The sequence below is a fragment of the Phoenix dactylifera genome, chromosome 8, assembly GCF_009389715.1.
Source record: "Phoenix dactylifera cultivar Barhee BC4 chromosome 8, palm_55x_up_171113_PBpolish2nd_filt_p, whole genome shotgun sequence".
In the NCBI taxonomy this organism is placed as follows: Eukaryota; Viridiplantae; Streptophyta; class Magnoliopsida; order Arecales; family Arecaceae; genus Phoenix; species Phoenix dactylifera.
This window is the reverse complement of record NC_052399.1, coordinates 10,546,803-10,561,945: the sequence shown is the minus strand read 5'-3', so window position 1 is coordinate 10,561,945 and position 15,143 is coordinate 10,546,803. Positions and strand designations below refer to the sequence as shown.

Sequence of the window (15,143 nt, the reverse complement as noted above, 5' to 3'; positions counted from 1 at the left end):
TGTCTTACTGATAAACACAACCAGAGCACTTGTCCTGAGCTCTATCATTCCTCATTTCTCCTAAACTCTTTGGTGCTCCTCTTGGATTATCAGCCCTATCCATGTCCACTTAAACAAGCATCATTACTACCTAACCATGTCAATAACCAACAACTTCATTAACAATGGAATGAACGATGAAGCAAATGCTCCATCAAGGTCGGAAAAAATCCAGTTGAATGAGAACTCATCAATATTGTAGATTCTTCTTTTCTATCATTAGAGATCCCTTCCCAAACTATATAAGATTCTTCCAAAAAAAGCACGCTTTTTTCTCCACCCCAAACTTGGTGATTAAACACTATGATATTGATGACACTGTATAGGAGATCCTATAGAAAAATAGCTTGATCCAAATGCTAAAAGGCTTAAATCTCTTACGAACTTAGAGGGGGTAGGATGGAAACTTGATCAAATCTAGCATGGACCACACATGAATGATAGAGTCGGCGGCTCTTCTAAGGTGCCCTCGTCTAAGACGAGATCCCTAGAGAAAAGGATTAAGTTAGCCCTTGCAAATAGCTTAATGCACAACTTCCTTCAAACATTTGAGGAGATAAGGTATCTGGTATTGTCTTTATATGGTCTCCGTGGATTTGACAAATGTTGTAGTGTTTAAGATAGTCCATACAATTCATTCTCAAAATATCCATCTCCTATCTCCCCTACTAGTGGGGAGCCCGCTCTTGGGCTGGGTTGTCACTCTGCTGCATACGGCCATTTTTATAGGCACATTTGATCATGGTAATTAAGAATCTTCTTGTTTCATCCCACAATGAATTTTCTCCTTTCTTACTCTATAGAACTACATGAGTTACCACCAAAAAAAGATGTGTGGTTCAGTGGTTCGACTAGAAATGCTATGCTTACGCACAAGACTATCCCTCTTCCTGAAAGCTTCACGGGGACTATTACTACTTTACAACAACAGAGGACCGCCCATAGGGGTTTACTGAATAAGGCCCCTACAGAGGAAAAGTTTTATCTTAGTGAATAGAAGATGCTCAGCTCTGCATAACGTAGGGATTGGCACGCTTTTAAAAAGATCATAGAATAGTAGAGGATTCAGCATGCAAGATACAACGATCATTAGAAATTCATGAATTATAAATGTTGTAATATACTCTTTCCCATAGACCAATCCACTGAAATGCAAATAGGGATCTTAAATGTGGTCAACATCACGAAGAATAATGAAAGACTGAATATACTAAAATACAAATGGATGTTTTCATAAGGAAGACATTGAAGGCTTTCCACAAATCGAGATTTAGCTGAAGACAGATCGAATTGTATCTGAGGATCAAAGGGATACCAAAAAGTAATAAGAGAAGCGCACAAACCAATCAATCATATTGATCATATTCTTGAATTTGCAATGAAAAGAGGAGTAATGTTTCTTAACACGGGACACAGAATAGGACCATTTAGATTGAAATAGCATTCACAAAGATGTTCTAACATAGAGTAAAATCAAACATTGAAAAGATTAGTTGATAATAGCAAAAAGATGGAGCACTGACTGACTATACAATAGGGATCTTTCTATGCAAGTCAATTGAACACCGTGATTGATGAGTGGATTGATGAGTGGGTGGGTGGGTTAGATGCACCTCTTGCCCAATGGGAAGTCATGAGGCCGGTCCCCCTGAATGAAGAAGTAGTGGGGCTCCCTTCTAGCCAATGTAGATTCAAAATATTAAACATATCTTTATCCGAAGAATTTTTTTAAAGAATCCATCCAGCAAAATGCAATATGCCAATTTCAATTCAAGGTGCACCTTGCCTTTTTTTTTTTTCTTTTTTTTTTTTCCAAGTAGCTTTGTTACACCTATTCAGCTAGGTGGGACTTGATTATAATCGAAATTTGTTGAAGAAAAAAAGAAAGTAATGAGATGGTGCCATCAAGAAGTTTTCTATGAATGTAGTAGCAATTAACTTCAACAATGGCCTAAAATTATACTATTGTATAAACACTAAATTTGATGCAATCTGAATGGCACTAAAAAAATATGGCATTAAGATCTTCAAATAAAACCTGCAATCAAAAAGCCATTAACGGAGCCATACAATCTCTCTAATAGTGTATGCTATATCACAGTATCTCACTTCGGCACTAGAAAACTCCCTTGCTTTTTGCTCTTAAAGATAGCTGAGTCTCCCCAAAAGAGACAGAAGCCTATAGTTGAGCACCTATATGGTAATGGCATCATATAAGGATTTGGATTCCATATGAGGGACCAATGCATGAACTTGGACAGGCTCATATCCGATAATGGTGGCAAGGTCCAACAATAATAGTATCTAAGCGGTAATATCCATGTCAATATACATGAGTTCGTCCAATGTTTAAAAACTCAAGGTCTCCGAATTCATCCTCATATTGAGAAACTGATACAGTATTGGAAAGAAATGATTAATTTGAGGGACAATTCATCAGACTTACAAACTATCTCAATTGTTCAAAACCCTACTATAGGAAGGAGTCAAACTAATGGGGCTTGGTTCTGCTGGTTGGCGTACCTCTAGTTGGCCATGTACTGTGGAGAAGCTCTGGGTTCAAACCAAGGTGACATTCCCTTCATATTCCTTAAAAGCAAAATAAACAATTCGCCAAAATTAAGGATCTTGCAAAATAAATTCTCCAAAACATAAGCAAATTTGGACCATGCAAATGCTGATTAAAATAAGAATAATAAAAAAATCTCCTACTTAGCCTAGCAAAGGTACCTGTAAGTTAGGAGGCTACAGAGCTAGCATCTTACAAGTACTTTGAGTTCAATTTTTTTCATACATTGCAACTCAGCTAACACATAGGCCTAGTGTTAACCTGGTAAGATATCTTAGTTGTAGAATAACTGGAACTCTTTTTCTCTAGCAAAATCAGGTGATCAAACTCAAACCAGTCACGGGCCTATGGCTGTGATCTTGGATTGATAGGAGCCAAGTTCATAGAACGAAAAATGCTGGAACTCTTGGCCAGTTTCTGGTATGCACAAAGGCTAATGATGATCCTCAACTCTTTTTCTTCTAGTCCTGAACTTACCATGGTATTCTGATCCAAAATCTTTGTTGCCAGCTGATCAAGGTTGCAACAGCCTTAATGAAGCAAAGCCAAGCTTCTTAGATATCGAAATTTAAGCCAAAATAAGGGCATGATTTTAGATTAGGTGGATTTTGCATCTCAAAACAATGTGGAACCAATGGTCTGCTATTCCACTTAAGGTATTGAAACCCATCTCTGTGTCAGTGGATCAGATAGATGATCACAGAATGACCGATGTCAAGTAGGCTATTCATTTGCCACCACCTGTTTAACATTCAGACATAATGGAAAATAAGCCTTTTGTGATGCAATAATTTAAGACAAAACACAATACCTATTGAAAACAGAACAAGGAAGCACCATTTGACTAGCAATACATTGACACAAGATACAGTCAAGGAAACAGTGGAATTTATTTGATTGAGTTGATAACAAAATGTTTATGTGCTTAATTATCGACTAACGAAGTATAATACATAAGAAACAAGATGAATTGAAACACAATTTCATTCAATGCCTTTTAATAAAGCATGAGCCATGCTGGCAACTCAAGCATTCTGTCAGTCCAACTACATAATCAGCAAAATATGGTTGCCGAATCACAGATTTTTTTCTTTCTTTTTTTGTGCAACTAAAGTTCATAGGTAAAATCCAGAAAATCAATCTCAGAACATATTTTAGGAAGCCTAAATATGACAGTGGCTCTCCCTTTTTGAAGTATTCACTGATACAAGATCACATCAGTAACAAAAAAAATGTCTACTCTCTTCATCAAATCATGGATAACAAAAGTAATAAATAAATGGCACAGATTAACTTCTACTGTATTAAACTTCTGCCTATGAAAACTAACCCAAATCAAGCTGAAAAAAATTAATATTTTATAAATCGTAATGCCAACCACAACCAAGAGCATTAAAAACATATATACAAAAGTCTTTATATACTTAAAGCAGAAACAGTCAAATCTGCTAAAGGGCCATCTTTCTTATCACACGTTTGCCGCTCTTGGACATAAAACATGAGAATTCATAGAGACATAATATTGCACACTAAGGGACTAAACTGAAACAAACATATAGTTTAGCATATGGAGTCTTGTCAGGAAATTATTCCATGCAGTTTTGGTAAGGATTATTATCATTTATCTATCCAAGCATATGTCACACTCTTTTAAAATTGATTTCATCTGTCATATTACTATTTAAACAGCATTCATTAACCACAGAGTAAATTATCAGTCAGATATGTTACAAGGTCATTTTCACCTACCGTCATCATTAAGATCAATCGAGATATGATGTTTCTGAGTCTGGAACTCTATTGAACTGCACCTAGTTGGTGTGCAAGGTGGTCTAGGCTGGGTAGGGGAGCTAGTGTCACTCCGACTTAACTGCTCATTTGGTATCTGACCCCTGAACTTTTGGCTCAAGTACATCATCTCCATGTTTGCAGGTGGCCCTCCAAGAGTTTTCTTTCCTTTAAACCTTTCCATGAGCAATAAGTAAATGAAATTCATTCTAAACATCATGATTCAAGCAAAAGTAGAAGAGCTACTCTTTCCATGAAAGTAACTCATACCTGTCCTTCCTTTTCTCGCGATACCTCTGCAACGATGCTTTTCTACTTGTTGGACCCTCTGCAGTAGGTAACCAGCATATGTTGGAGAAGCCCCAAGAACAGTAAGAACAGAAAATTGTAAACCATATACCAAGTTGTCGATTTGAAACTTGTTGTTTAGGTGAACCCGCACGTTCATTTTCCTCCACCTTCAAACCTCTTAATATAATTAATGCATAATCTTTTCTAGCTGAGTGTGCATGCATGTGCAAGAATAAGCCTATTCTTTGGTTAATTTACACAAAAGAGTGGCACAAGTCATCTTGCGGACGCCCAAAATCAAGAAAGACGAATATATCATTCTATAACAGCCACAACAAATTACATTTTCTGGTATGACAGAAAATTCTAGAGTTTGTAAACTTTCATAATTAAAAAAATATTTGCATTTCAAACCTGGTCTCCATTCACAAGTATACTGTCTAACAGTAGATTACTTTAAACTGAGCGGACAAGCAAAGACCAACACTGGCTTTAAAAGGAGTCACTATTTAAAAGCATGGGAATTTGATTTCAACCAAATAACAATATAGGAATATCTCGCGAGAAACACCTTGTTTCATATAAAAATTCAAGTGCATCAACTACTGACACAAAAGTACGAAAAAGGGCAGATCAACTACCTCCACAAGGATGTAGATAGGCATAGGTTCCGACAATAGTAGTACATGAGGTCCATACTGATTGAACCTGCGGTGGAGTGGTCCAGCAATTCTTACACTGAAGCCAGTGACATCCATCTATCTTGATAAGATACACTGGGTTGCGCTGTTAAGTGTTATACTAATCGAAAATGAAGTTCATTTTGGTGGTGATTTAAAAAAAAAATTGTAGTATTTAAACCAAATATCGACTGACATAATTAACATGAAATCAGTAATTTCAAATATCATCAACATGTGGATACCGTTGCTTTACAGCCTGTGCAACTATAGCTCCCAATTTCAGAAGACTAAGTTGAAAACCAATCACATGAAAAGGCATTACCATGAAATTGTGTTTCGATATCAAAGAACTAACAAGTAGAGCCTAAAGTAAGGCTGTTAATTGTGCGAAATGTCTGAAAGCAGCTGCTCATGCTCAACTATATATTAGAATAAATAACGTTTCACTGAAGTACCTGTGAACTTCTTAGTTTATTTATAAACATCCCAACTTAGTTCAAACAATTTATAAATTACACATAATTTATTACCATGTCTAATATATCAAATTTTTATAAGTTTCAATAAATTGGTTGATAGATTGTCTAACAAGTAAGATTAGCTTACAGCATAAACATAAAAAGGTCCTAGAGACACCACAATCTCTTCACAATCTATAAACAAGCCATTTCTAAAGAGCTCGATTTGCACTCAAAATTAATGAGCTGGCTTGAGCTGAAGCTCAGCTTGAGTATAGTTCAAGCCAAGCTTGCGAATAGCCTAGTTCGCTTGTGCTCGGCTCGATTCACACTGGGGCCGATCCAAACTTAGACAAGACATGACATAAGCATACGGTTCCGAGCTTGATTGAATGGATTCCATGAAAACTCATTAGAGAACCATGCAGACAATCAAGCAAGGGGTCCACGGAGCATGATTGATCATGTCAAGCCGTAGGCCCCCCCCCCCCCCCTTCTCAGTCTCAGATGGGCCTGTGGCCCATAATTCGTGTACAACAAAGGAATTAATAATTCCACCCCAGAGACAAGGAACCTGTTCCCCGCCCAGCCTCACTTATCCAACGGCTATCCGCCAGCGGGGTCGCTCTACTCGGTATTTAAATTTGAATAAAAAAGAAAATAAACAGAGAAGGGTCCCGGGAAGCGTGTGCTTTATCAGTAAGCCACGTCATCGGTCAAATTCTGGAGTCCACAAGACAGTTGCACGAACAAAAAAAGTCGCAAATTTACCCGGTAACGTGCTCCGCTCTCTTACCGGGCTCGATATCTCGTGCAGCTCTCCACTCGGTGGCGTCCGCTGCCTCCCGGAAATGGTGGGGTAACCTCCCTGCATCTCAATTCCACAGACGTCCGATCAAGATCAAACGGCTTATAATAATTAGATAGTGGTGATCCGGTAACTATAGTAAAACAGTAGGGGGCGGTTTTAGAGACGTACCAGCTGGCGAGGTGGGGAAAGCCGCGGCCAGCGGCGAAGCGGTGGGGACTGGGCCCGGGCCCGGTCCGAGAAAAGCAGGGGGAAAGCGGGCGAGGACAGGCCGCGTAGAGTGAACCGGACCGGGTTGAGCCGCAGCGTCGTAGCAGTCCCGGCTCGCCGCGAGAAGCATGATCGCCCGCGCCTGCAAGCAAGCAAACCCAGAACAACGAAAATAAACCGAACCGAGTCAGGCCGCCCGAAACAGTTCGGGTTCGGGTCGAGCGCTACCTTATCGGCCGTCACGTCGCTGTAGACGTTCACCTTGCCGTCGTAGAAGATCGTCATCTGGCCCGTCGGTGCTTCCTCCGGCACCCTGAGACCATCATCAGAGTTCACGAAGATCGTGACCGTCGAATCGATGTCGCCCCTCTGATTACAGACAGAGCTCTCTGTCCCGCATAGACACAGACGTGGGATTTCTCTTAAAAAGTTGCCCGTCCGGGCGCGGCCATTCCGCGCTTCACGTCAGGGGTGAAGACGGGGAATCGCCATCGCCGGGCGGACGGGATGGTTTCGCAGGAGAAGCTAACGGCAGATCATGCGTCCGCATAGAAAGTCGTGTACGCGTCTATCAGAGGAAGTTTAAAAAGAAATTTTCTTTTTTACGTCTACGAGAGTAAAGTCCACAATCGAACGGTCCATAAAGATGAAAGCGACGCCTAATTTGGGTAACTTCCAGTCCGATCGGGCACTCTTAGCCGTCGGATCAATGATAATTACTTACGGAAACAATCTACTATTGAAACAAAATATCTTCAAAGCCGAAACCCGGCGATGCGGCGATCAACGCCGTTGGGGCCGCGGCGCGGCACAAGGGAACGACCGACGCACACTAGCAAAAGCTACGAGGGTTTTGGGGGAGGCGAAAAGAACCTGGGCGAAGGGGAGGGAATCTCCGGCGGTTGCTGGTCCCTCACGGCGACCGGGAACCGGCAGGACGGCTCGCCGGCAAAGAAGACCGGCGGGATCGGATCTCTCCTCCGGTACGGCGACGGCGATGGCTCCTCCGCTGGCGCCGGCAAGTCGCTGCCCGCCTCCTCCAGCGGCGAAGGAAGAGAGGCCTGGAAATAGTAATAAACAATAATAAAGAACTAACTCTAAGCAGAAAAATAAAATCAGCATAAGCCGACAGGGTTGGAAAGGGAATGTTTGGTGGTGGGAAAAGGTAAAGCAAGCGGGAGGGGGCTCACGTGCGGTGGGGTTACCGGCGGCGGAGGTGGAGGCTTCTGGCGGAAGCCGGGGCCGGCGGGGTGGTCGCCGGAGTCGAGTCGGCCCTCGAGGAGGGCCTTGAGCGAGATGACCTGCTGGATCGCCTGCGACTTGTTCCAGGACGGCCGCCGCATGCCTGCACGGAACCGGCACGTGCCGGTCAGCCGCCGGAGATTCCCAAGAGCTAAAACTTTGAAAGAGAAAGACCAGAGTGGGGGGAGGGAAGGGGAGGAAGGAGACCTTTTTCTTTAAGGAATCGGCGGCAGTCCTCGCGGGTGAGCTGCGCGATGTCCTCTTCGGTGAGCTGGCTAAGGGGCTTGTCGAGCGGCGATCGAACCGCCTTCTCGGAGGCGTTCGTTGTAGCGCTGCCGGATTCCGGCCGGCGGTCCTCCTGCATCGCCTCGGGTTCCGGCGGCGAGCTCGTGAGGTTTGGCGGGCTTAGCGGAGGAAAGCAGACAAGAGGTGGGGAAGAGATATCATTGTCTCTCTCCCCCCTGCTCTCGATCTGAGCTCTCTTTTTTTTTCCAATTCTTTAGTATCATAATATATGGGAAAGAGAGGGTGGAAGCGGCCAGAGAATTAATAATAATAATAATATTATTATTATTATTTATTAGTATAAAGGGAAAATTTTAGAAGGGGTTGGGGTTTGGCCGCGACGTCTCCGTATCGATGGGGCTTTTTTGTTTAACTAAAGGGGGCCGCAACCCCATGCTGCCACGTTAGTGCACTGCTCCCCATTTAATGCTCCCTCTCGCCCTGGACAAACATGAGACCATACCTTTTGTTAAATTACGAAAACACCATCCCACTGCTGCTGCCATATATATATATATATATATATATATATATATATATATGTATATATATATATATATATATATAATAGGCATACCTAATATTATAATATGGATACATTCAATAAAACCAGCAAACAAAAGACCCCAAAATATACTAGACATCTCAGCCTCCCCAATTTATAGGATGCCTCTTGAATGGCACGCTACATATGACGTCATCCAATCCGCCGCCCCCTTAGCTTTACAATATATATGCATGATCTGAAATGTGATAACCTCTCTCACCATTAACTAAATATTACGAAGCAAGATATGGACTTCTTCAACACTGCTCGGGCTCCTTTAGATCCAACTGATCAGTGTGGCCGAGTCTCCTTTCGTCATCCTATCTCCGAATGGTAACTCCTCAACCCCTGATTTCCTTTTAAAAAAGCATTCTTTGTTGGTCCCATCCATGGGTCTGTTCTTATACGATGTTCTTAATAATCCAGGATTTAGAATTAGTTATATCACTATAAGAATTTATACTTTTAGCCATCAAAAAATTTTTGTTGCTCAAAAATAAATTTTGTCACGTAAGGTATTTGGAACAAAAAAGATTCATAGTCAATTCCCCATTGCTAAAAATCATCTGCAATGGAAATAGTAATGCACTTTCATCACGATACCATCCATCCAAAGAATAGAACCCAATATCTCTTAATTTATTATCTACTACTTAGCCACTATGATAACTTTAGCTTGTAATATAAAATTATGATTTATTATATTTATTCAAAATTTATTTATATTATAAACACTACATGAAAAGGTAGATTCTCCGACGCTTTTTTCTGATGCTAGAAGGAAGCGTCGGGATATTTTAGTCTAGTGCCAAATTTTATCGACGCTTTTAAAAAGCATCAGTACATCTTTAGAATCAACGATGCCTTTTAAATGTTGCTGTAAGTTGGACCTACGATGACGCTTACCAAATCATTTCCAATGCCTCGCTCCACTCTCGATTGATGCCCTAGCTGCCTTAAAAATGTCTCGTCTCCTCGCCTCTCATTCAAAAGCATCCCCGAGCTCCGATCGCACCCCATCTCGCTTTCCGAGCTTCGATCAGAGTCCCCGCGCCGACATCAATCCATGGCCTCCCCATCTCGCTTCCTGAGCTCCGATCAGCGTCCCCGCGCCGACATCAATCCATCATCTCCCCATCTCGCTTTCCGGATTCCGATCGGCATTCTCCGTTCTGCTTCCCCGCCACCATCAACCTTGCCCTCTTCCGGTGCCCTTCCTCTTCTTTCGCTTCTTGCGTTTTTTGCTCTTGGCGAGGCTAGTATTTTCTGTTGATTTTTGGGAGTTTTTGCAGATCCCTTTCCTTTCTTGGTGATTGCAGGTGCTTCCGAGCCTTAAAAATTATGGGCGCTTGCTTTTTCGTTTCTGAAGCGGCTTAGGGATTTAGAGAGGACAGAGAGGAGTTCTTCTTCTATAATTCCTCCTCCTCCATTATGGATCGTTCGCGATATCTATTTCTTTTCCTCGGAATCGAATCCATGGCGCGGAAGCGGAAATCGAACGCGACCGCCTCAACGAGGTGGATCGGACGCTCTACTCCATCTTCTGCAGTGCAGCCAACTCGCTCTTTCAGTTCTACACCCAGGCCATAAACCATCAGCTCTCCTTCCAGGCCAGCGAGTGCCATGCCTTGGTTTCCCTCTCTCTCATCCTCATCAACCGACCGTTCCCAGGTTCATCTTTACTTTATGGTTCTTTTAGATCGTTGGTTCCTACTTGATAGATTCAATTTGTGTTGGCTCTTCTTTCATGGAATCTTTATAAAATTTCTCCTTCCAGGCCATGAACCATCAGGAGCTCTTTCTTTTTTATTTTTCAAAGCCACGCTTATATCTTTTAGCGATGCTTTTAAGCGTTGCTAAAAACCGACCTTTTACGACGCTTCCTGAAAGCGTCGGAAAATTTTTTTTCCACTCAAATATCGCCGACGCTTCGGCGACGCTTTTAGTAGCGACGGGCGTATCTTTACCGACGCTTATAAGCGTCGGTAAAGGATATAAAAAATGGCGGAAAAGACCACTTTTTTTGTAGTGAAAATACAATCAGTTCAAATATATTACGATATTTCATGCTTTAATAATTAATTATTTTAATAAAAATATCATATTTTTTAATTATTTTAATATTTTGAAAACTTTTTAAATATTTCAATAATTTCAACATATTTCTATAATCATATTTATTTTTTAAAAGATTTTTAAAAATAGATAATTCATTATTTTTTTCTGCATACTATAGTTATACAACAATTTATAGATGTCAATATGTATTTCATCATTAGATGGTCAATATTATGTAATAAAATTATATATGTTACTAACAAATATATATTTCATAATAAAACACTTTTGTCACTAAATAAATAAATAATTGGCACGGAAAACTATTTCATATTAAAAGTTATATAATGATGTATAGGTGATGTAATTTAATTCGTTATTAAATAATTAGTATTGTACGATAAAAATATATACAATAGCAATAAAGGTTTGTTTAACTATAAAATATTACCGTTGCTGATAGTTAATTAGATAATTAGCAATATAAATAATTTTTGTTGTGGATTTATGCACTGAAGAATGCATAATGAAATATTATTTCATTGCTTGATAGCTTATATTATTCTAAAAAATAAAGAACTATCTGCGACATAATATAATTTTGTTGCCAAATATAAAAATATTAATGACAGAATTAATTTGTCACAAAAAATTGCTAATATTTATATTTGGGAACGATTCTAATATCATCGTCAAAATTATTATTCAATTCATGATAACAAATATATCGTCACTAAAATTCATGGTATTCACAATAATAATTTTTCGTTGCAAAAATATCATAAATTGTTGCTAATAAATTACCACCAAAAGGCTGGAGTAGAGGCATTTGGTATCACAAATTTGGTGACAAAAATTAGCAACAATATATAATTTTATTGTCAAAAATACTACTTAAGTGATATTTCATGACGAATATTTTATTTCATTGTCTTATGGTATTTATTAGCGAAAAATTATAATTCATAGTAAAATATTTTGTTGCTGCTTGATCATTTTCTTGTAGTGATATATTGCATGTATTCCATCATGCATGTGTACTGTTGTGTATGTTTGATGATCATCTTTTATGTTTAGTTGGGTAATGTAGTTGTTATGTTATAGCAGCAATTGTATGTTACTGATAATTGGCAATTCTAGTTGGCTTTCATGTTTGGTCCTCAATTTACCATGTCCTCAACTAGATTTTAAAAAATACTATTCACCATGATCTTCATCAGTTAAGTATGATGCATGATTACTATCATGTGAATGACCTCTGTTAGCATCAGGTGAATGTCCTCAATCAGCATTGCCTCATTGTTTATCATGTTTTTTATCATTTTATTATATCGCCAGTACATCACCAATTCCAGGGTAGTTTGACTTCCAAAAGGTAGTTTTTTTACATGTAGTCCTTTTTTAATCAAGTTCAATGGCAAACAATGATGTTATGGTCCCTCACTTGTATGCTCTAATAATGTAATCTATGTCACTATTTGTAGGAATGGACTCTAATCATTTTATTGTAGAGCTCCATTATGGTGGGGCCATAAAATTTCTTCTCCACATGCATTACAATGTTGGTTATGTGAGCCATTTTGAGAGTTGCAACCCTGATAGGATTAGTACTACAAAGATAGAGGACATGATGAAGCATTTAGGTTACAACAATTGGTGCCCAGATCTATTACCCAATGCTTGGAGAGAAATCTGAACCTGGCTTAAAGCCCTTATGTGAAAAGGATACTTTAGAAATGTTTGAAGAAATCAAAGGACATGATACCATCGAGGTGTATTTGTGCACAATGAGGATAAAGATGATAAACCAGGAGGATCTACCTCTGCTATCATCCTTTCAGTTCTCTCAGCTAGATATCATTAATCTTGATGAGGTGAATGAGATAGTGGATGCCATCCACTTGGAGAGATAACTCAAGATGAAGTTGATCATCTATGCTCAGTAATAGACATCATTGTTCAGGAGAGGAACCAATACCCTACACCAAAGCAAGCCATAGAAGAAGAGGAGCCTTTTTGTGCCAGAAATGATAGTGGTGAAGAGTAGGCTAATGATCTATTTATGCTAGTGCTGATGGAATCAAGATAGAAAAAGAAGGGTCAGGTATAGTAAATACTGAGGCTACTAATATGGGTGATGTAAAGTTCACTAGGCAAAGAAAGGGAAAGAAACTTATAGAGGTAATTGTAGAAGACGAGGGGAAGACTTCTATTGAACATGAAGACGAGAGGGTGACAACAGTGATATTAATTCAAGAGATAATGGCTCCTTAACTGCTCTTAGTGAACTAAGGGAGTCTGATGATGACCTGTTCATGGAGAATATTGATAGAAATGTGGCTAAGGAGGGCTTGAGGAAGTAAATTAAATAGTCTAGACCTAATGTGGGGATATATGATGTGCTTGGAGATGCTGGCATTGAGAGAAAGGAGGTAGAGTCTACCGAAGATAATGACTATATTCTAAGAATCATGGGCAATGATAGTGACGCTGATGAGGAAACAGATAAGGTTTCCTAAATTTAATGCGTGGTCTGAGTTCAAGAAGCCTAACAAGCTTCATTATGGAATGAATTCAATAATCATAAGGTGTTTAGAGAAGCCCTTAGGTTGTACTTCATTCAAGAGGAATTTGATTTCGAATACAAGAAGAATAATAGATGGAGAGTCACATCGGTTTGCAAGAAGGAATACGGGTGAAGAATATATGCATCTCCAATGCAAAGAGGGGACACCTTCTAAATAAAAATTTTTCATTCTATACACAATTGTAGAAGGCAATTTTACAACCATAATATGAACTCTAAATATTTCACTGAGAGATATTTAGAGGATATTAGGTCTGATATTTGATGGATTTTCAAGGGATTCAAGGAGAAGGTTAGGAGAGATGTGAAGATATATCCAAGTCACAGTTTTATGGGGTTAAGAAAAAAAGCAACTCAGGCGATTTAGTGAAGCCACAAAGAGCAGTATAGTCATCTATGGGAATATAGAGAGATGAATAGAAGAATAAACCCTGGTAGTATAGCGTCGTTGGATGTGCAAAGGACAAGTAAAAAATAGAAGGCCTATATTTGGGAGGTTGTATATCTGCCTTGATGCTTGTAAAAAGGGTTTGATTCAACGATGTAAACCACTCATCTTGATGGTTGCCAACTAAAAGGATCTTTTTTGGGCTAGCTGCTAGTAGCAATTGGAAAAGATGGCAATGACAACCTATACCCTATTGCTTGGTAAGTTGTTGAGGCAAAGACCAAGGAGAGTTAAACCTGGTTTCTATCTCACCTGCTTGCTGACACTAGATTGTTGAAAATCATGGATAGTTATTCATTCTTGACAGACAAAAGTCAGGCATCATTAATTTAACACTATTAGGTATGCATCTAGTAACTATTAGATAAATAGCTGGTCGCCGCCCGGAGACTTTCCAATTGTTGCTTCCTAATACAAATCATAGATTCCGTGAAAGGTGCATACATACAAAATTGAAAACAAGAAGGTGATTGAGCGAATTCTATAGAAATGGCCGGAGGAGACAGATCACTAGCTTCTGGGCGATATTCAGAGGCTGCTGAGGGAGTGTGGTGCCTTCCAGATTGTGCATGTGTACCGAAAGACGAACAGTGCTGCTGATTGGGTCGTCTTCTTTACTGCCCACCATTCCGAAGAGATTCTTTGGACCCATTTTGTATCTGTTCCTCCACCTCTATGTCATATCTTTTTTCTTGACTCAGATGGCAGTGCTTATGCGAGATTAGTGTGAGCAGCCGATGTACCACAAAAAAAAAGAATGGTACAATACAAAGGAAAAAATTTTAAGACTACCTTGCGGAATTGTACTAGAACAATTACTAAGTGAGACATTGAAAAGATTGTGAAGGAGATAAAGAATTTGTATGAGAGGGTTTGTTAGCGGCAGAAAAAACAACATGCGGAATAGTGGTTAAGACATATATTTGGACCCAAACCCAAGTCAATTATGCTCTTGAATAATATTTATGAGTCCTTCAATGAGTATATTATTAATACTATAGATATGCCAACTATCGCTATGTTAGAGAGAATAAGGAGATCATTTATGCAAAGACTTCAAGTAAAAGAGGGCATGAGCCAAATTGAAAGTCCCTTTTGTCCAAATATTCAAAAGAAGCTAGAGAAAAGCC

The 15,143-nt window shown here is 39.5% G+C and overlaps 1 protein-coding gene across 8 annotated transcripts; it reads right to left on the bottom strand.

The window, feature by feature from the left end:
* Positions 1 to 2,385: 2,385 nt before the first annotated feature.
* On the bottom strand, positions 2,386 to 8,667 carry LOC103722729 (protein TIFY 4B-like). Of its 8 annotated transcripts, none has more exons than XM_008813393.4 (9): positions 8,296 to 8,602; positions 8,037 to 8,191; positions 7,720 to 7,907; positions 7,075 to 7,159; positions 6,808 to 6,988; positions 6,625 to 6,702; positions 4,667 to 4,724; positions 4,358 to 4,572; positions 2,386 to 3,349 (listed from the first exon to the last, which is right to left on the bottom strand). In XM_008813393.4, the coding sequence occupies exons 1-9, from the start codon at positions 8,450 to 8,452 to the stop codon at positions 3,336 to 3,338; spliced, it is 1,131 nt and encodes a 376-aa protein (XP_008811615.2). In that variant the 5' UTR covers positions 8,453 to 8,602; the 3' UTR covers positions 2,386 to 3,335. The 8 variants fall into 8 exon arrangements, 6 of the variants coding, with proteins under 6 accessions (XP_008811615.2, XP_008811616.2, XP_008811613.2 ...); XM_008813394.4 differs by having other exon boundaries at positions 6,625 to 6,696; XR_003388643.2 differs by having other exon boundaries at positions 6,625 to 6,737; positions 6,808 to 7,159; positions 8,296 to 8,652.
* Between the last annotated feature and the right edge of the window lie 6,476 nt (positions 8,668 to 15,143).

Coding starts and splice junctions, on each gene's coding strand:
- LOC103722729 (XM_008813391.4), bottom strand. CDS start 8,452: ATGCAGGAGGACCGCCGGCCGGAATCCGGCAGCGCTACAACGAACGCC. Junction 7,160..7,719: donor ATTCCCTCCCCTTCGCCCAG/GTTCTTTTCGCC, acceptor TGATGGTCTCAG/GGTGCCGGAGGAAGCACCGA. Junction 4,725..6,599: donor AGAGCGGAGCACGTTACCGG/GTAAATTTGCGA, acceptor TACCTACTGCAG/AGGGTCCAACAAGTAGAAAA.